General features: G+C 36.5%; 1 protein-coding gene across 1 annotated transcript in view; it reads right to left on the reverse strand.

Annotated features, from left to right (window-relative positions):
* The window catches only part of efnb3a (ephrin-B3a), a 68,678-nt gene that overhangs the window by 31,366 nt on the left and 14,108 nt on the right, over positions 1 to 23,204 (reverse strand). The window contains exon 2 of the mRNA XM_073829895.1: positions 13,816 to 14,111. Coding sequence (XP_073685996.1) covers positions 13,816 to 14,111 — 296 coding nt within the window. The remainder of the gene's footprint in view (positions 1 to 13,815; positions 14,112 to 23,204) is intronic.

The following is a 23,204-nucleotide window of genomic DNA, read 5'->3' on the forward strand; positions in this document are numbered from 1 at the left end:
TAATTATCTTAATAGGTTGACTAATAGCACCTCTCAGAAGTGTGTCAATGGTCTGGGAGGGATGGAGAGGATGGGATGTGGAAATAGAACCTGACAACACACACAGGGCCCTTCGAATCATAGTCTGAACCGAACGCGAGAGAGTCTACATCAAGAAACAGCCTTGACAAGGTCGAAATGCTAATGCTGATGCTAATAAAGTCATTAAATCTCACCTTGTGTTTAGGCCACAACAATATGCTGAAAGAATAACATCTTGTTTTCAGACAATGTACTGCAGTCTGGAAATGATGCTTCTCGAGTGCTGTTCAAGTCATTATTTTTAAGTAGGAGGTGGGTAAATTCTAGTTTCAAGCTGTGTGAATCGTAGCGCAAGTATAAACAAGTTAAAAACATCTGCTTGCGCAGTACATTTTCTATGAAAACAAGTCTTAATATCTTATGCAGTGTTGCTTCTGAATTAAATTTGTCTTGTTTTCATTTGATTTCTACATTGTTTGATAATTTTACTGGAAAACAAAAACACACTAATTAAAATCTCCCTAAGAAGTCTTTCTGTACAGTATATGTGAATTATGAGGCGCCACGTAGGATTTAAATCAAACTTCGCTTATCAATACATACATAAAACACGTGCATATACACCTAGAAATTACTCACATATACATGTATACTATTGGATGTTCAAATATATTATATATATGAAATACACGTGCACACTAATATGAAATCCACACCAATACATCTTAAGTTAGTAATGAATGCATATACACTTGTGAATAACTTGCGTATACACATAAACTTGAGGCGTGCATACACCCAGACACACTCGCTTATACATTTTAACTCGATCCATGCATATACACCTACAGCAACACACGCACATACATATAAACTCGCTGCATGCAGACACACCTACTTGCATATACATTTAATCTTGTTTGACTCGCGCAAACATACTAAATAAAATTAAAACCTATACAATTCTGATTAGTAAGACGCATGCTTTAGTTGTATATGCAAGTGATTTCATATGTGGATGTGCGTGGACTTTTCAGTGTAAACGGAAGGCATTTCAGTGCAAACGGAAGGCATTACTACGGAGCACACAGCGTCACCTGCAGGTGAAAAATAATCAATCTGTGGGGACGGTTTTGCAGTTCGTCCCCACAGTTTATTAACCGTACTCACGTTTTCTTAAACTGTTCCCTCGGTTTAATAAATCGTGCCCACGGATTAACAAATCGTACCCACGAATTTCCAATCAGTGCGCTCAGATTTTGTAAACCGCGCCTTCGGATTTTGAATCCGTACCCACAAATTCATAATCCGTGCTCAAGCTTTCGCAATCCTTTCCCACGGGTTTGTAAACTGTACTCACGGATTTGTGGCCCCGCCCCCAGATTCAACCAGGCTACCTGTTTATAGGTTCTGGATGCATTGTATTGTCTTTATTAAACTTATTTTTCACAGTAGGCTATTTGAGACAATGCAACTGACAAAACAATGTTTTTAGCGTTTATTTTACATTAATAAGACTGTTTTGTAAGTGCGGATCATGTACTTTAAGCACCAAAATAAAATAACGGTTCAAACGGCTTTGCCTCGTTTTTTTAAATATAAAATTGCTGGAATTTTCTGAAAAATATTAGAGTTTGGAGAGGAGAAGGTAAAAAGCAATACAAAACAGATAATGTACAGGTTATGTTGTAATTCTTTTGCTTTCAAACTGAATGCAATGTAATAATATATATTTAATAATAACATGAACAGCATGCATCTAACTCTGGGTGAAAAGCTTATAATAAATTTATTTAAATCACCAAAATATGTCTTTATGTTAAGAATGAATAGTTCGCAAACACATTTCTAGGGTATTTAAAAATAAAACATTCATGAATTATTGTATTAGAAACATTTTACTGTCTTAAGTGCACTCATTTATTTAGCATATAAATTAAAATAATAATAATAATTACTATTAGTATTATTTACGGTGACGTAAACAGCTTATATACCGTTTCAGCTATTAAACTAGTTCAGCAAAGTGGTTGTTTCGTTTCGTTCTTTTATTAAGTTAATTTAGAAAAACGTTTAGAGCATTTTTTTGTTCGTTCAATATAAGTTTTTGTTTTTTTTAAAGTAACAACCAAGCAGCTAGCGGCAGACAGTGAGTTGATCATAGCTTGTGTTTGATCAGTTTTGCCTTCTCAAATCATCACGACTTGCCGACAATAAAATCTATAGACCTAAAAGAGTTCAGGTATAAAACAATGTTAATTTCAACATTAAACTAATATAAAAGTGTTTATATTCACCGCCTGTGTTTTATCTTGTTGGTAATTTTTGTAAAAAAAACGCTAAAACGCTTGTGTTTTCTGAGTCAGTGTCTAGCAAGGATGAAGTTGTCGATCGTCATTTCCTCTTGGACGTGCCTTTAGAGAGAAATGAATCTTTACAGACTACATAATGAAATAGTTTTTGTTTCTGATTTGTTCTATTTCGTTAAGTATTAATTTAAAGCTTTCTATAAATACATGTATCTTATCTGTGAGTTATGTATTCGCTGAGTTTTGCTGAGAAGCACTCCTGTTGAGATGACATGAGGGGATCATGTTTGTTTTCAACGTTTCAAGCACCGTTTGCAACGTTTTGTTGATATTGTGAATGCACACAAATAAAAGTAGACCCTTTACAGTTCCGAATAATGTATTATGTACTTTGTAACGTATTTCGTACCTTCATGAGCAAAAATGATGGAATATTTTAAATAGTTTCCACTGCAAAAATGCAAGTGATTGAGCTTGTCCTGCAAAGCGGCTCTCCATACAAACGATTGCATTTGTGCCTAATACCGCACATTTATATTATATATTATTGTTTTATAGTTTAACTCTTTTAGGCAAGTCCTGATTATCTGAAAAGGCAAAATTGATCAAACACAATATGATCAACTCATTCTCTGCCGCTGGCCGCTTGGCCGTTACTTTAAAAATCAAAAACTTATATTTAACGAACAAAAAATGCTCCAAACGTTTTTTTTTTTCCTAAATTAACTTAATAAAAACGTAACAAAATATAATCACTTTGCGTTACATACAAAACTGGACTATTTTAATAGCTGAAACAATAGTATACGCTGTTTTGTGAGAAGAGGGAAAAAAGACGGGTTTGGGTCGGATTGGGGCCCATATTACTAAATTCTGATAAACTCGGGCCAGCATCTAGGGCCAGGGCTCTTATGTGTGTGACAGCAATGCTCACCGTACATAATACTAATAATTGTAATTATTATAATTATTATTTTTAATTTGTAAACTAAATAAATGGGTGCACTTAAGACAGTAAACTGTTTATTATAATGAATGCTTTATTTTTAAATAACCTTTTACAGCTTTGGAAATGTGTTATACTATTCATTAACACGTAGACTAATTTTGGCGATTTTAGCTTTTCACCCAGAGTTAGATGCAGGCTTCACTGTTAATGTTATTATTAAATAAGGTCTCATTACATTGCATTCAGTTTGAGAGCAAAGGAATGACAACATAACCTGTAAATTGTTTGTTTTGTATTGCTTTTTACCTTTTCCTCTCCAAACTCTATTTTTTACAACTCGTTTTTTACAAAATTCAAGCGAGTTTATATTTTGAAAAATAAGGCAAAGCCGTTTGAACTGCGCTCTTCAATTATTATTTTATTTTGGTGCATTAAAGTATCATGATTCGCACTTACAAAATAGTCTTCTTTTTAGCGTTTATTATACATTAATCATCATTAGGATAAAACACAGATGTGGTGTTTTAGCAGCTATTCTATTGGTTATTAATGTAAAATAAACGCTAAAAACATGTTTTGTCAGTTGCATGGTCTCATATAGCCTACTATGAAAAATAAAGTTTAATAAAGACAATACAATGCATCCAGCACCTATAAGCAGGTAGCTTGATTGAATCTGGGGGCGGGGCCACAAATCCGTGAGTACAGTTTACAAACCCGAGAGAACGGATTGCGAAAGCGTGCGCACGGATTATGAATTTGTGGGTATGGATTCAAAATCCGAAGGCACGGTTTACAAAATCTGAGCGCACGGATTGGAAATTCGTGGGCACAGTTTGTCAATCCGTGGGCACGATTTATTAAACCGAGTGAACAGTTTAAGAATTCGTGAGTACGGTTTATAAACTGAGGGGATGAACTGCAAAACCGTCGCCACGGATTGATTATTTTTCTCCTGCAGGTGACGCTGCGGGATCCATAGTTTTATGGGTGTGTATGCGCGCATTGAGTGTGAATGTATGCGTGACTGTTTATAGGTGTATATGCATGAATCAAGATTATATCTATATGCAAGTATGTATAGGTGTGTCTGCATGCAGCGAGTTTATATGTATGTGCGTGTGTTGTTGTAGGTGTATATGCATGGATCGAGTTAAAATGTATAAGCGAGTGTGTCTGGGTGTATGCACGCGTCAAGTTTATGTGTATACGCAAGTTATTCACAAGTGTATATGCATTCATTACTAACATAAGATGTATTGGTGTGGATTTCATATTAGTGTGCACGTGGATTTCATATATATATATATATATATATATATATATATATATATATATATATATATATTTGAACATCCAATAGTATACATGTATATGTGAGTAATTTATAGGTGTATATGCACGTGTTTTATGTTTTGATAAGCGAAGTCGCCTCATAGTGAATGGCTGCTTTCAAACAGATGATTAATGACTGTATTTACGTAGTTACTAAACAGGTGTCACTCTAAATTAATCTGTTCACACGACCATCGTGATTAAAGGAACACTCCACTTTTTTTGGAAATAGGCTCATTCTCCAACTCCCCCCGAGTTAATAAGTTGAGTTTTACCGTTTTGAAATCCATTCAGCCGTTCTCCTGTTCTGCCGATATCACTTTTAGCATAGCTTAGCATAGATCATTGAATCCTATGAGACCAATAGCATCGCGTTCAAAAATAACCAACGAGTTTCCATATTTGTCCTATTTAAAACTTGACTCTTCTGTAGTTATATCGTGTACTAAGACCAACGGAAAATGTAAAGATGTGATTTTCTAGGCTTATAAGATTAGGAACTACACTTCCATTCCGGCGTAATAGTCAAGGAAGTTTGCTGCCGTAATATGGCCGAAGCAGGAGCAGTAATATCACGCAGCACGTGCAAATGCTAAACTAGCTGGGAACTCATTTCTGATAATACTCCGCCTGCTTCGGCCATATTATATCTTTTTCATAGTGAGTGAAAAAAGTGAAAATATGAAATAAACTTACAATTGCGAGAAAAAAGTAAGATTTGTGAGATGTCGCAGTTGTGAGTTAAAAAGTCAGAATTGCGAGATATAAAGTCGCAGTTGTGAGTTATAAAGTCAGTATTGTGTGAAATGAACTTGCAATTGCGAGAAAAAAACTGTGAGAAAAAGTCAGCATTGTGAGTTCGTATTACGAAATTTTAGGAAAAAAAGTGAAAATGCGAAATGTAATCTCACAATTGTGAGAAAAAATTAATAATTGTGAAATAAAGTTGTGACTCCGAGTTTGTATCTCAATTCTGAGAAAAAAAGTCAGAATTGCAAGTTTGTGTTATGCAATTCTAAGAAATAGAAGTAAAAATGCAAAATGCAAACTTGCAATTGTAAGAAAAAGGTAAAAATTGTGAACTAAAGTCCTGATTCTGAGTTGGTATCTCAATTCTGAGGAAAAAAAGTCAGAATTGTGAGTTTGTAATATGCAATTCTGCGAAAAAAAGTATAAAGTATAGTATAAAGTATAAAAGATTTGTGAGATATAAACTTGCAGTTGTGAGAAAAAAAATCAGAATTGCCCGTTTGTATTTCACAATTCTGAGAAAAATAGTCAACATTGTGATTTTGTATTACACAATTCTGAGAAAAAAGTAAAATGCAAATTATAAACTCGCAATTGTGAGAAAAAAAAAGTATGAATTGTGAAATACGTTTTAAGAATACTTTTTGTGCGCAAAGAAAACAAATCATTTTATTAAAAAAATTATTGTCAGTTGTAGGGTCTATGCAGGGTCAGAAAGCTCCCGAATTTAATCAAAAAGATCTTAATTTGTGTTCTGAAGATGAACAAATAACATGAGGGTGTAATTAATGACAGAATTTTAATTTTGGGGTGAACTATCCCTTTTAGTAAATATTAAAAATTGGTTTCCACAAAGATATTTTTGTTCACATAATAAATGTGTGTACTGTGTATATTTAATATGTAAATACAAAAGAAAAATATGTTATGTTTATATATAAAATATGTTTATATATTACACTAATTATTTGAATGAAAATATATTTATGTAAATATTTTTAAAAAGTATACAGCATGTGTGTGTATATACACAGTACACACACATATATTATGTAAACCAAAACTTATTTTGGATGGGATTAATCAAGATGAATCATTTGACAGCACCATTTTAAATGCATTTAAATAGTAAAAACTTATTTTGATAAATGCAACCTTCTTCAACATTTTCAAAAACAAAACTTCTCAATAGTAACTTCGTTTAAAACGAGGCTAACTGTATTTTGCTGCTCTGTGAGGGTAGCCAGTGTGTGTGTTTATATTCAATATTATTTCTATTTCTACTCCTCAGAGCCTCCACCTACATAACCATCCGATTTCTCCATTCCCTCACTTCATTCTCTTCATCCGTCCCTCGATCCCTTCATCTTCTCTCTCCTGTCTGTAGTGAACAGCTGGTGAGGAGAATTCCCACAATCCCTCACACCGTAATCTCCCTCCCTCTGCTCACACGTCCATCCATCAAAAGAGCCTTTATTCACCCCTGCTGCTTCTGCTGTATGTGTGTGTGTTACATCTGATGCCACTGCGTGCATTATAGTGAGCTGTGTGGAAAGTTTAGTAATGTACAAATCTAATTAACTCTTCATATGATGAAATAAACACACCGGCCAAAGAGTCCGTAGGGTTTTTATAAAGATCATATGTTTGTAAGACTCTCTTTGAATAGTTTTACAATTACACAAGGTTTTTGTTTTTCATGTATATGTGTGTGTTTTTGTGTACTTAATGACTTTAAGCACAGCTGCAGATGCCAGAAGGTTAATGAATCACTGTGTTAAACCGTCTATATCCCATTAACCTGAGACCTACAGCGTGATCTTTATCAAGAGAATATAAGCACGCACACACAAACACACACAGATCACTCAGATCAAGCCGACAGATGCAGAAATCGAAAAAGAGCTGGAAATTCAAACGGACGCATTCACAGGGATAAACACAGACTCTATGCTGTGACACACACGGTACATGCACACACACGGTACATGCACACACACACACACACACACACACACACACACACACACACACACGCACGCACACATACAGGTTTACACACCAACCGTAGTGTGGCGCGGGGCTCTGATTGCTGACCTAGTTTGGGAGGGACCTGTCACTACTCATAGCCATCAGACGGCAAACTCACTGGCTCAGCATGGCAGACACACATAAACATGCACACAAACACACAACCACAAATGCTGAACTTTGGAACTCAGAGAGTAGTGGCATCTGGGTGAAATTAAATAGTACGGTTTTAATTTTGACATTGCTTCAAACTGTGCAGGAAGGTATGCTAAACGTTGCCTCTAAAAATACGTACGTAATGCAATGGCATGCTTTATCGTGCAGAACGAGCTGGGACAAACTCTCACGTTTCTACACTGCAAGTAAGTACGGGCTGCCAAATGTTGTGTACTGCAAAAAGGCATCCCAGGTTTAACAACAAAAACTGACCAGTTTTAACAACTGGGTTTTTGTTGCTGTATGTTCCGAACAGTAAACATTTGTGAATAAACATTTTAAATTATAAAATACATCCAAGTGGTGAGATAGCGAGTCTCTTTAACCAAAATATTATATTTACATCTAAAATCCAATTACACACCTGACAAATAAATCTAAATAGTAAATTGAATTGAATCTTGTGTTAAATCTGAAAGTCATTTCAATCTTAAGCATTAAAACTAAATGTGAAGTCTTGAATCTAAATCCTAAACACAAAATTAAAATTAATCTATATCTTAAAAAGATGTAAAATTTAAATGTTATTTGAATCTTAAGCGTTTAAACTAAATGTACAGTTTTAAATCTAAAATTTAAATGCAAGCACAATTCTAAAATGAATTTATATCTTAAAAAATATGCAAATTTTATATCTTAAATGTAAAAAAATCTGAATTCAAATTTTAAATTAGAATCTTAAAATCTAAATTCTACAGTGCCTTGCGAAAGTATTCATACTCCTTTTTTTTGGGTACGTTTTGTTATCCTGCAGCCTTATGTTAAACTGCTTTAAATTACTTTTTTTCCACATCAATCTACATCTCATACACCGTGATGACAAAGCACAAAACAGGTTTGTAACAAGTTTGCAAATTTATTAGAAATAAAAAACTGAAAATATCCCATTGCATAAGTATTCATACCCTTTTCTGGGACACTCGAAATTTAGCTCAGGAGCATTCATATTGCTTCTAGATGTTACTACACTTCGAGTGGAGTTAAACTGTGGCAAATTCATTTGAATGAGTATGATTTAGAAAGGCACACGCCTCTCAGAAAAGGTCTAAATGAAAATGCATATCAGAGCAAAAACCAAGTCCTGAGGTCAAGATAACTGCCTGTAGAGCTCAGTGACAGACTTGTGTTAAGGCAATGATCTAGGGAAGAGTTCAGAAAAAATCTGCTGCATTGAAGGTTCACCGAAACATGTAGCCTCCATTATCCATAATGGAAGACGACTGGAACAACTAGGACTCTAGAAAATGTCTGCCAGCCCCTAGTCTCGCGTAGCCAGACCTTCAGACTGATGGCTGAAGGTCTGGAATTCATGGCAGCTTTAATTGGCCAAGGCCTGCCCATAAGACCGTTTGATCGACATGTCAAACAACCAATCACAGTTCGTTTCGTTCAGCGTCACGTTTCGGTGCGTGGAAATGCCCCCACAACAACAGACAGGCGTACAACAAGTCAGTCATTGAAATAACCAGCATTGAAAGATAACGAAGAAGAGGGAGAACAAGCAGTAAGTCAGTAATTTGTTCGCGAACGTCGCAAATGTGTATAACAACAATGGCGTCTGCATAAGCACCTTTTAGCAAAACGCCGAGTAAATCAGTCTGCGCTTTGTTTCCCGGCGGACCGAAAATAAACGCGACACTCGCGTCTCCTGGAATTCCGGTCAAATTCAACTAACCAGATGACGACTTCGACATTCCTAAAGTGTTTCTAGTTAAGTGTACCTTATGAATCAGACGTTTAGCCAACGTTCCATGGGCGTGACGTCTGAGGCTGAGACTAGCCAGCCCCCATCCAAGCTGACAGCTTGAGAGGTGAAAAGGTGAGGCAAAGAATGGCAGATAATTGCCAAATGCAGATGTGCAAAGCTTGTCACATCATACCCAAAAAGACTTGAGGCTGTAAAGGTGCTTCAACTATGTACTGAGTTAAGGGTATGAATACTTATGCAATGTACTCATTTCAGTGTTTTATTTTTAATAAATTTGTAAAAATTTGCAAATCTGTTTTTTGCTTTGTCATTATTATGGTGTATGGAGTGTAAATTGATGTGGGGAAAACTAATTTAAAGCAGTTTAACATAATGCTGCAACAAAACAAAAACAAAATACTTTTGAATACTTTTGCAAGGCACTGTAAGTGTTAAAGCTAAATGTAATCTAAACCTTAAATCTAACTTTTAATTGAAATACAAATCTAAAATAATCTAAATCTTAAATATTTTAAATCTGGATCTTAATTTTAATTGTTAAAAGCCTAAATGTAAAAGTTTTAATCTGAATCTTAAATCTATGTATACATCCACGTCTTCAATCTAAATCTAAATCATGTTGCTCACTTGCAGACAATGTACTTTTACTGATAACAGGAGTGTTCTCACTTTGCTGCATCGTGCCACTCATTTGCAGTATCCCACTGTGACATCAAGGTAGGGCGGTTATGTATTTGTGTACACACACGCACACACACACACACAAATCAGGTTGGGGTGGGAGTAAGGTTCATCTCTAATATTTCAGTTTAACCTTGATAAATAAACCAACAAGACCTTTTCAATAATTAACAACCCCTTACCACAAGTCTAATCCAGTGTGACAAACACACACACACACACACACACACACACACACACACACACACACACACACACACACACACACACACACACACACACACACACACACACACACACTGATGCTCCAAAGTCGAAATATCAATTAGTAGCTGTAGGACGGGCAAACAAAGCCATACATGTAGGTCCATGGTAATACACTTATAATTTTACCATTAACTCAAACAGTGATGAAACGAGGCAAGCGCTCACACTACTATTGTGAATTATTGACTACCCGAGAATGTGCTTGGGAGATGGTAAAGGAGAGGTTTTGGAAAGAGCGATTCTAATGCAGTGGGTTTTTTGAACGCTTTTTAGGGTAAAGTGCTCCCCTGGGAACTCAGTTAGCGCCCAGTGATCAAAGTTTTGACAAAAGAGCTCGGAGCGTTTGATACACTCTGATACACACTCAGCAGGGAGAAGATCTCAGCTTCAAACAGTGCAGATCACAGGGGAAACAAGCACCGGCTGAAAGCATCACTCGCAGCCTCACACAACAGGACCAAACCACACAAACCTACACTAATAAGTGGTGCTTTTATCCGATATTAAAACACGTAAACAGTTTACATCCGTGATTTATCACAGCGCAGACACCGTACGGATATTTGGGAAGGGAAATGCACAGTGTGTTTGCCATTGGTCGGGCTGTTGTGTCTAGCTGCTCTTAAATGCCCTTGAGTCTCACAGGCCCATTACAGCCAATTAAGATCCACATAATCACAAGCGTGTGCAAAACCGCACAGCACCCAACGCTCTGTCTTTCGCTTTCTCATTACAGGCATATTGTAGAAATTAACAACTGCCAACTTAGGTTAATTAAAAGTGATTTCCCTAGGGAACAAACAGTAGCACGCACACATATTGTATGTTTTATCGATGGAATCATCTATTGGCGGAGCAACTGTGAGGTAAATTTGACGGGACAAAACCGCTGCGGCTGACGCGTGGTATTATTGCACTCGGGTAATTAGCAAATATTTCCTAAAAATGTTTGTCCATTCAAATCATTTTTATAGCGGAAATTATCACTTTCCTTGAAATCCTAATTTGTAGGCTTTAAACTCTATTTTTAATACTTAAAGGGGTCATCGGATGCCCATTTTCCACAAGTTGATATGATTCTTTAGGGTCTTAATGAGAAGTCTATAACATACTTTGGTTAAAATTTCTCAATGGTAGTGCAAAAACACTCTTTTTAGTGTTGTCAAAATCAACCCTTCTTAGAGTGAGCCATTCTATTGCATGTTTCTTTAAATGCTTTACGGCTTGACAAGCCGTAATGTTTACTTTAGCCACATTTAGCTGCATTTTGCCATTTGCAAAGATGCATATAAACCCATATACTCACTTCTGCTGTGGGTGAAGCTGTATCACGAATGATTTGCACGAGCATAGATGCATATGTAGATCGGGATCGGCGCTTTCCTTTTAAAACCGAAAGTAACGTTATCCTTTGCATCTTCAGCAGCTCAGATGTCGGGTGTAAATGATGACTGCTATGTTCATTTTTACATCCAACAATAGAACACCTCAATCGCTCAATCGGAGACATTTTTCTCTGCACCTGAGTCGACACATTGGCGTTCGGAGTCGGACTGTTTCAGCTCGGTGAGGGCGGGTCTAAGGTAAGGCGCTCATGTCAATCAACTATCGTGGGAGTGGCCTCTGTCATTGTGTCGTCACACTGACAAGAAGCTGAGAATGACCTGATTTTAAAAAGGGTATTTTACTTTTAAAGATTAAATAAATACCACTTGGTGGATTGTTATCATTATATGGTGGTTGTGTACACAAACTGCCAACACACATTAATGTAAAATGTAAAAGAGAGTTTTGCATTCGATGACCCCTTTAATAATATGAATTGTGGTCTCAAATTCATTTAAAATTATGTCTTGTGCTATAAAATCCTACAAAATGTGACATTTGTTCCTATGACTTCAATTCATGGCCACTCTTTCCATTATATTTGTTACCTTGTATGTATTTTGTAGTTATTTGTTCCGTTGTTTTAACTTTTCAAATATCGGAATGAATTGTATAACATGGCCATGATTTTACTAAAATGAAGGAAACTAATTAGGCTGTGGGAACAAATTTCATCTTCATAATGTCTTTTTTTGTATAAAAAATTTATTTGGGGGTTGGATGAGTGGATCAATTATTCCTGACATTTGAGGAGGGCATAAGATAACAATATGTGGGACGACTTTGGCTTGGGGGCTGATAGTTTAAAGGGATAGCTCACCTGAAAATGAAAAGTACCCCATGATTTACTCACCCTCAAGCCATCCTAGGTGTATATGACTTTCTACTTTCAGAAGAATAAAATCGGAGTCAAATTAAAAAATGTCCTGGCTCTTCCAATCTTTATAATGGCAGTGAATGAGTGTTAGGATTTTGAAGTCCAATAAAGTGCATCCATCCATCATAGAAAGTACTCCACACAGCACTAGGGTGTTAAATTTTCTTTAAAAAAAACCCACACATTTACATTTTAACCTCAAACGCTCACCTTGTCTAGCTCTACGTGAACTCTGTGTATTCCAGTTCAAGACAGTTAGGGTATGTCGAAAAAACTCCCATCTCATTTTCTCCTCCAACTTCAAATTCATCCTACATTCGTCCTAAGTACTAGAATTTGTTAAAAATATTTTTGAAAATAACCAATCGTTTCGCTAGATAAGATCCTTCTTCCTCTTCTCGGATCGTTTAGAGCCTTTTGAAGCTGCATTTAAACTGCATTTTGGAAGTTCAAACTTGGGGGCACCATAGAAGTAAAACATAATTTCTTTACGACTGAAGAAAAAAACATCTTGGATGACAAGGGGGTGAGTAAATTATTGATTTTTGATCAGGAAGTGAACTTCTCCTTTAATAAAGGCCTTCTGAAGTGAATCGAAGCATTTATAAACCATAATATCTAGCTTCTGCTAATTTTCGTACAAGTACACAACAAAATGGCGAGAAGTGACGAACATGGAAGCACAGAGAGTGCAAAACACAACACTGGTCATGAATTAGATGTACAAAATAAGTATTTGTAAAAGTCAACTGTCTGAGGATTTCAATATAAGCCAAGTGGAGACATAACTTGGTTCTTGCGAAAGCTAGAGATTATGGTTTTTTCAAGTTTTAAAAATTGATAATTTTCTTACAAAAATGCATCAATTCATTTCAGAAGGCCTTTATTAATCCCCCAGAGCAGTGTGGAGTACTTTTTATGATGGATAGATGCACTTTATTGGACTTCAAAATCTTAACACTCATTTACTGACATTATAAAGCTTAGAAGAGACAGAACATTTTTTAATATAACTCTAACTCTACTCATCTGAAAGATGAAAGTCATATACACTTGGGATGGCTTGACGGTGAGTAAATCATTGGGTAATTTTCATTTTTGGGTGAACTATCTTTAAGAACAATTATAATAGGGTAAAAACTGATTATTAAATCATGGCTGGGCTTTAACCTGTGTTATCAACTTGAGCACCAAGGAACAATATGCCTGGACCATGTGTTGCCAACTTCTGCATATCTAGATGCAAAAGCGAGTCATTGTGATATTGGTGAACACACACACTTACCTATGATGTAATAGTCTCGTAAGTTCTTGAATTCGTGACCCCACAGGTTGGGCGAATACTCCTGGAATTTGATGGTAAACCTCATATCGCTGTTGGGTTTGTCGCAGGTGAGCAACAGGTTTGGGGCGCCCATCACCTCACACCTATCGGCCTGCTCTCGTGAAGATACCAGGTATAGTTTATAATACTCATACTCAGAGGGAGAGTTCGGCCCCGATGGACTCGTGGCAGGACAGACGAGGTCCAGACGATCCCCTATTTGAGGGTAGAGTATGTAGCCCCTATCATCTCCAAACCTGTAGAAATGGAGAAAGAAAGAGAGACAGTGAGTGACAGACAAATGAGTAATGATGGTTTCCATGGAAACTGAGATTGACAGTTTGATATTTGCCTGCGTGTACGTGCATATGAAACCGCAAGGCCTGTTTGATGGTGAAACTGCCCTTTTGTTCATACATTTTTTACTCAAAATGTAAACATACATGGCCTTTGGTTCAGGAGAGTGTGTGAGAGGGCATATGTATGGTTTTGCGTGCCAATGTGATGAAAATGAGCACATGTGGGGATCACGTTTTGCCTACAAAAGTAAAATCTGAAAGTACAAACCTGTATGACCATCCTCTGTGAAAACCAAAAGAAGATACATTGAAGAATTGTACTGGTTGCTCTTTTTTACGCAATTTTACTATGCTCAGACGTGTGCACTTTATAGGGTTTTAGTGCTTTGTGTTTCTGCGACCTTGTATTGGTTTGTTGTTTGATGTTATTTAATGATGTTATCTGTCTAGTGTTATCTCTACAGTTTTTTTAATTTATGTTGTTATGCATAGAATCTTGGTGCTAGAGGAATGTTGTTTCATTTCACAGTACTGTATGTAGAGTACTCTGCATAGAGTACTTTATATGATTGAAATAACAATAAAAGCCTGCTTGACTTGAATTATGATGAATGGAGTCTATCAAGCTTCAAAAAGGACACAAAAAGTATCATAAAATAAATCCATGCAAGAATTCAAAGTCTTCTGAGGTCATACAACTGCTTTGTGTGAGAAACAAAATAAAATTTCATTATTTATCATTATTCATCCCTTCAGCAAGATGTTAACTGCTGTGACCGGATCATTGAGTCAATAAGACTCGATCATTTTCATACCTGGATTATGTATTCAGACCAGGGGCTGGATTCAGGAAAATCTTCTTAAAGAAGTTAGGAAATTCTAAGAAATCCGTAAGAATGTTCCTACAGTAAGTGAAATTCTTTACAAATTCCTATGAAGTTCTTAAAGGGAACCCCCGGTATTAAGACTTGTATGGCATAATATAATGTAAGTAATTTCTCTTACTAAAATATGTAGTATAAAATCCATTAAATATTTACATTGTTAAAAAAAATCATATCATTTTATACATATTTTGGACTATTGGACTATAGGGGGTGCCATTATTTTAAGTGCGAAGTGCATGGTTGAATTCTGTGAGCTACTGGTGCTAACTGTTGCTATTTTTACCGCAACACAATTCGGAAAACACAACTTGGAAAATAAAATACTGATATGATGCCACATTGGCTTTTGGTTGTAATTTTCAAAGGACAACAAGAGAAAAAAACAATGTCTTCACTGCTTTTTTCACCACCTGTAAGCTCTTTCAGTAGCTGTGGTCTGCTAAAAGCCTCAGATGCATCAGGGCTAAAGTGAAAAGAACACAGACGCAGGTCTTTAGGATGTTTTATTTGTCCACAGGCATCTTTTCATTCTTTTCTTCCCTTCGTATCGCTAGGAAAACAGAGAAGACTTACATCACTTTTCTTGTTTCCCTTCGACTGAAAATTATATCCGAAAGTCGCATTGTAGTCTCTTATCAGCATTTTATTTTTTTGGCTTGTGTGTTCCGAGTTGTGTTGTGGTAAAAACAGCAACAGGTAATGCCAGTAGATCACAGAGTGCAGCCATTTTAAATCATTGACGCAGAATGTGCTGTGCACCAAAAATAATGGCACCCCCATAGTCCTAAATAAGGTTCTTGCCAAAGACCTGCTGATCAACTCAATGAAAACCACCTCAGTCTTTCTTTTTGCAAAGTTTGCAGATAATAATAAGCATGCACACTATTTATGTCACAACTAGCTTGATGTGGATTTGAATGGTAACTGTCTGAAAAGTAACACAGAGGAATGGAAAACCAAATTTTGAGTAAATGGTCCCTCAAGAAATGTTACTTGGGGAATACAAAACATTGTAAATTTTATTCTTAAAATAGAAAGTAAAACGAAAATAGCAGTTAAGAAGAATTTTATTCTTAAGCATGTTTTGTGAATTGGTTAACCCTCTGGGATTAAAGACCCCAAAGTGGTCTGTCTCATTTTTTCTTGATGACTGCAAAAAGAACTAAAAATACTTTAGTCATTTTTAATTGTACAGATAAGAATAAGGTATAGTTTGACACATCAAAGGGTCTACTTTCATTTGTGTATAGTCATAACAACAACAAAACAATGTGGTTTTGTAAAATGAAGAAAATAAACAGGGTGCGCTCTTTCCCTTCTCTGTATCTGTCACCTCTTCTCACAGAAACGTAAATAAAATATGATAGCAACGCGAGGTCCAGTTTTCCCATCTAAACTCATTATCTCTAATGCAATCACACCCACGAGCGGCTCCGCTTTTCTAAATTTAAACTTTCATGTGAAAAGCACCGACATGTAGGTAAACACCCACATCACCTCTGTAAACAAACGTGAACATTCATCCAGTTCATCTCAGCTACTTATCGCTTCTGGAAGAAGACGCACCGAGAGGAATAAGCCAGAATTTACCTCAGAAGAAGAACTTGATGCAATGAACAGCTTTGCAAGTCCTATGGCTGAGAGAGAGCAGTAAAGGTAACAGCATTTGATTACACGTTACTGAAAAAAGTAATGCTGTTAGTAACACAGTTTATTTATAACGCAGTTATTCCCATCACTGATTATACGATACAAAATAATGAAGACTGGGGTTGTCAAGCTCCGCAATAACTAAATGTACCAAAAATAATTCTCCATTACTGTCTTTGGTTGGTTCATTCTTTTAAATTTCTTTTAAATCTGTTCATTTATGTTAAAAAGTAACACAATAGTTACTTTTCCTGGTAATTAGTTACTTTTATAATGATGTAACTCGGTTACTGTTTGTGATAAGTAACTATAACACTTTTTTAAAGTAACATGCCCAACACTGCATATAATATACTTTGTCCCATCAAAAATTATGTCAGTCACATGGACCTGAAACAGAATGTTCAGTTTTGGGTAAACTGTTTCTTTGATAAATACTTAGTAACGTCTTAATGAGAAACTAAAAAATGTTTCTGTATGGGTAAAAAAAAAAAAGTAATAGAAAGAGTCCATCAACGGAAAATTAAGACCTTGACAGAAAACAAAAAACAAAAAAGTGTGTATGTGATGACAGCATATCAAAATATATGAACACTTCCATAAAAACATAACTGAACATAACAAACAATTATTCAGTATTTTATGGTACATTCTCAGTCAAACCAAGGCCAAAGCTGAAACACAGCACTTAAAAGCTCCTATACCTCCATCCTCCTGAGGAAAGAAAACTTTGGCATTTAGCAGACTGACATTTTAGCTCTATTCAGAGACAGAGTCTTGTTCTGAAGTTGAAAATTTACCTCACAAATAACAGATAAAGGTACTCTCCTCAAGCTAAGTGTACAAAGCTTGACATTTCCATCAGGCCGAGAAATCCAAGCAAAACTCCAATTAACCACACAGAAAAAGAAAAATGAAATCATGTGAGAGCAAAAGCACCTGATCTGTGGATCAACACATATCTATTAACACACAGAGTTTAGGCCTCAATCAGCCGTCCGCCACCGCAAACACACATGACCAAGATGCAACAAAAGTCAATGTGATCTTGGCCTTTTCATTGGGTACTAACATGTGGAATCTGACTGAGGGTAAATATCGTAATCTGATAATCAGACGCTTTAATTTATCAAACAAAAACTCACTCATCACTGTTTGGTGAAAAACACACACGCAGCCTACAGTGTTTACATTGTGCTGCTCATCGAACCAAGCAATTTACCCGTCGCTGTGAATTATGATGACCACACACACACTCTCGGACCATATAAGATGAACTGGATTTATCACACTGTCTGTATGTTTAGTTATTTATAGAGACTTGTTTAATCCTTTTGTCTCTGATGTATTTACCTAATTGTGTCTGACCGAAGACACAGGAGGGCAATCTGGCATTCTTTCCTGGTTCAACCACATTGTGACTGCTTAACAAAATCACCCCACACTATTTAGATAAAGGTTAGAGGTGGTCGACCTGATTACATGCCGAGGCGTTGCGGGTTTCTGTGCTGGTTTGATGCTTCTCATTGGCGGGTTTGAATCCCAGGGCTCCTTTACACTTGCACTGCAGAGCTGGAGTGACTTTGGGCCGCCCTTGAGTTTCTAAGGCCGTCGGAAGCTTTGAATCCAGACTCTGTTTTTCCCCTTTCACTCATCAACAAACCTCCACTTCACTCACACCAACACAACATCTTCCCATGAGCCCTGGATGGGCTTTATAGTTTGTTTTTGGCAAGATAATGCGACCGAATGAAAAGGAGATAATTTCATATTCATGCACAATCTTTCTAAGTTGACAAAAGCAGGCAAGGACATTCTCTAAAGATAATGATAAAATATTCATTTGGCCTATAACCGATAAATGGTTGATAAGTTTCACACTCTTTTGTTTCAATTGAAAAGAAGAAATCTAAAACTGCTTTAAAGGGGAAGATCACTTCACTTCACCAAGATGTTCATGCCTTTATTTCTTCAGTCGCAAAGAAATTATGTTTTCTGAGGAAAACATTTCAGGATTTCTCTCCATATAATGGACTTCTATGGTGCCTGCAAGTTTGCTCTAAATGATCCCAGCCAAAGAAGAAGGGTCTTATCTAGCGAAACGACCAGTTATTTTTTTAAACAAATTGACAATTTATATACTTTTTAACCTTAAATGCTCATCTTGTCTAGCTCTGCGTAAACTCTGTGTATTCCGGTTCATGATAGTTAGGGTCAAAAAACTCCTATCTGATTTTCTTCTCCAACTTCAAAATCGTCCGACACCGACATTTTACTTTTATTTGTAAAGGGCATTTGATCTTCTTAAACACTGGGTCTGTACTTCTGCAGCAATGTAGGATGATTTTGAAGTTGGAGAAGAAAATGAGATGGGAGTTTTTCAACAAACCCTAACTGTCTTGAACTGGAATATACAGAGTACACTGTGACAAGGCAAGCATTTGAGGTTGAAAAGTATATAAATTGTAAATTTTTTAGCTAGATAAGACCCTTATTCCTTGGCTGGGATCGTTTAGAGCCATTTGAAGCTGCATTTAAACTGCATTTTGGACGTTCAAACTTAGGGGCACCATTGAAGTCCACTATATAGAGATAATTCCTGAAATGTTTTCCTCAAGAAACAATTTCTTATCGACTGAAGAAAGAAAGACGTGAACATCTTGGATGACAAGGGGGTGAGTAAATTATCAAAATTTTTGTTCTGGAAGTGAACTTCTCCTTTAAGTTTAACAACCATGAGCACACATGTATAAACAAGGGCTGTCAATTTAACAAGTTAGCATGATTTCATAAAATACTAATCATATCCATAAGACATTCAAGCTTGAAGGAGCTGTTCACACAGGACGGGTTCCTGCATTCAAATCCAGGGATCTCTAGACGCATTTTCAAAGTACTTTTTACTTGACACGCCATCTAAAAAAAGCTCATGTCGGCTCAAATCGCAGACTCTCATTGTACATGAATGATTTCTGGCTGCTGCAAATGGCTGTCAGTATTAGCAGGGTCAAAGAGAGTGTAGAAAATGGTCATGATGTATGTAGTCAGAAGTGTAGAGAACGGCCCTGTTAATTTCACAAGAGCACAACGGCGCATTTTATCTTCCTTGTGTTTTCTTTCAGCTTGAGCAAATGGATACGTTAACCTCAAATCCTGCCACCCTGCAGATCCCAACTGTTTTCCCTCAGTCCAAACGGAAGACATTTCTATCAGAGAGCTGTCAGACCCCTGCTGAGACATACGAAGCACGGCGACCGTTACCAAGACCACCCCAGAATAACAAAGGACAAAAATCAAATCTCAGCATAATACAATTTACTGATGGAAGCAAACGTAACATGCCACATCTGTTTCTGACTACACTACACTGAATTTTCAAAGGCTTTTGAACATGTCAAAATTTCTCTGTGATGTGATCACCAGTTGACGAGCTGAATGCATTTCTCTTCCCTCCGCAGGAAAAAACAGCTTTGCTTGTTGAAAGAACTGACAGTCTTTGTCTTGTAGTGGTTCAAGCGAAAACGCAAATATTTTGTGTTCTTTGCAGCGGTTATGAGGCCTGACAAATGCTAAATTTCCTCTTTGTTTGGTCTTGGTGGATTTTGCAAGCATATTTATTCATGGAGATGGTGATTTTTGGTTTAAATTTGCGACAAATCAAACCTCCCTTTGCACTGAAGTAAACACAATCAACGTGAAAAATGCCTACATATGTATCAGGAACGCTTTTTCCGTGAGCTCCATGAACTCTGATTTTAATACGCCGCCATCTGAAACTGATCTTTTTATGTATGAAATATGCGCCATGAAATGCCGACGTTTATCTTCATTTACGTGGAAATTTAAGACAGGCAGAAAAGGCTTTCTTACATGGGAAAAAGCTCCGCAACCTAGACATAAACCCTCACAAATCAGCGATTAAGCACTTTAAATGTAAATGTCACAGAGCTGGATCAGAATTCACAAGGTTTATATTCATTATCGATTCACTACTGAAGAATCACGGGTATTAAAGTTTCCTCATGCCACACTAAAGCAACAAAAGGCTGATGGAGCTGAAACTCAAACAAACTTGAACCAGCGATTACACTTCACCTCACTGCTGCAATGTGGAAAATCACCTCCATTTAGAGTTTATATAATGATACTATTTTATTACAATTTCAGTAATTGCACAAAAATGAGGATATTTCCTCTCTTTCCCTGTTTTATTTTTTAAGAATGTGTGTGTGTGTGAGCATTCCCATAAAGTTAAACCCTGAATGTCCTTAAAAGTAAAACTTATAAATAATGCTGTAAATGATAAAGTAAGCTTTTTTAACTATTTTAAAACTCAAAAAGTTGTCTTTTAGGGTTTAGATTTGTGTGTACCAAGTCTAGACTGAATATGTGGCCTTTTATCGTATTTTCTGCACTCATTATGAGGGAAAATTGTGCACAAGTGAATGCATTTAAACATGGTAAATGTGTTAAGCAGAACTAAAGAGTTCTACACTCTTATCAGTAGATGAAGCATAATGAAGTGAAATATTTAAAGGGATAGTTTAGCCAAAAATAAAAATTACCTCATGATTTACTCACCCTCAAGCCATTCTAGGTGTATATGACTTCTTTTAGATGAATACAATCAGAGTTATATTAATAAAAGTCCTGGCTTATCCAAGCTTTATAATGGCAGTGAATGGCTGATGATATTTTGAAGTTCAAGAAAGTGCATCAATCTGTCATAAAAAGCTCTGGGGGGTTAATAAGGCCTTCCGAAGCGAATTGATGTGTTTGTGTGAGAAAAGGCTAAAGGTTATAGTTTATTAAGTTTTATATATGGATATTTTTCTTACACAAATGCATCAATTCGTTTCAGGAGGCATTTATTAACGCTCCGGAGTCATGTGGAGTATTTTTTATGATGGATGGATGCATATTATTTTGCTTCAAAATCTCAACCACCATTCACTGCCATTATAAAGCTTGGAAGAGCCAAGACATTTAATATAACTCAGATTGTATTTGTGTGAAAGTCATATACAGTGTGTGAAAAAGTGTTGGCCCCCTTCCTGATTTCAAATTTTTTTTGCATGTTTGTCACACTTTAATGTTTCAGATCATCAAACTAAGTTAAATATTAAATCAAAGATAACACAAGTAAACACAACATGCAGTTTTTGAATGAAGTTTTTTATTATGAAGGGAAAACAAAATCCAAACCCACATGGCCCTGTGTGAAAAAGTGTTTGCCCCTAAACTTAATAACTGGCTGGGCCACCCTTAGCAGCAACAACTGCAATCAATCGTTTGCGAATAACTTGCAATGAGTCTGTTACAGCGCTGTGCAGGAATTTTGGCCCATTCATCTTGGCAGATTTGTTGTAATTGAGCCACATTGAAGGGTTTTCGAGCATGAACCGCCTTTTTAAGGTCATGCCACAGCATCTCAGGTCAGGACTTTGACTAGGCCACTCCAAAGTCTTCATTTTGCATTTCTTCAGAACTGAAATGAGCCTTTATGTTCTTTTTGCTCAGCAGCGGTTTTCGTCTTGGAACTCTGCCATGCAGGCCATTTTTGCCCAGTCTCTTTCTTATGGTGGAGTCATAAACACTGACCCTAACTGAGGCAAGCGAGGCCTGCAGTTCTTTAGATGTTGTTGTGGGGTCTTTTGTGACCTCTTGGAGTCATCGCTGTGCTCTTGGGGTAATTTTGGTCGGCCGGCCACTCCTGGTTCACCACTGTTCCATGTTTTTGCCATTTGTGGATAATGGCTCTCACCGTGGTTTGCTGGAGTACCAAAGCTTTATAAATGGATTTATAACCTTTTCCAGACTGATAGATCTCAATTACTTTCTTTCTCATTTGTTCCTGAATGAAAAACACTTTTTCAAACAGGGCCATGTGGGTTTGGATTTTGTTTTCCCTACATAGACAAAAACCCTTCATTTAAAAACTGCATGTTGTGTTATCTTTGATTAATATTTTAATTTGTTTGATGATCTGAAACAATAAAGTGTGACAAACATGCAAAAAAAAAAAAAATCAATCAGAAAGGGGGCCAACACTTTTTCACACCACTGTACACCTGGCTTGGGTGTGAGTAAATTATATTATTTAAAAGAACATGCAACTGGTGGCAATTTGTGGCAATTTGAGTAATTTTTGTTACAACAGGAGTGATCTGTGAAAATCTGATTTCATGTGAACTGTAGTAACTAATATTGAGCTTTAATTAAAAACAATAGAAGCCATGTCGTCATTTCAATGTGTGTGTGTGTTTGTGTGTGTCTGTGGAGTTACGGTCATCGAGACCTGCTGAGTGCACCCAGATTATCTTAAGGGCTCAGAGAGTGTTGTTTCATGTTCTTATCAGTGCTATTTAATTAGCTAAGGGCTGGAGATAACTTATGCATTCCTGAACTCTGACGGACTGAAACCCACTTACCACGCGGCTGAGAACCACATGCCACAAATGCACAGTGACTCACATATATGCAAACACAAAGACAAAAGCTTAAAACTACCGAA

The sequence above is a fragment of the Garra rufa genome, chromosome 23 (assembly GCF_049309525.1).
Source record: "Garra rufa chromosome 23, GarRuf1.0, whole genome shotgun sequence".
Taxonomy (NCBI): domain Eukaryota; kingdom Metazoa; phylum Chordata; class Actinopteri; order Cypriniformes; family Cyprinidae; genus Garra; species Garra rufa.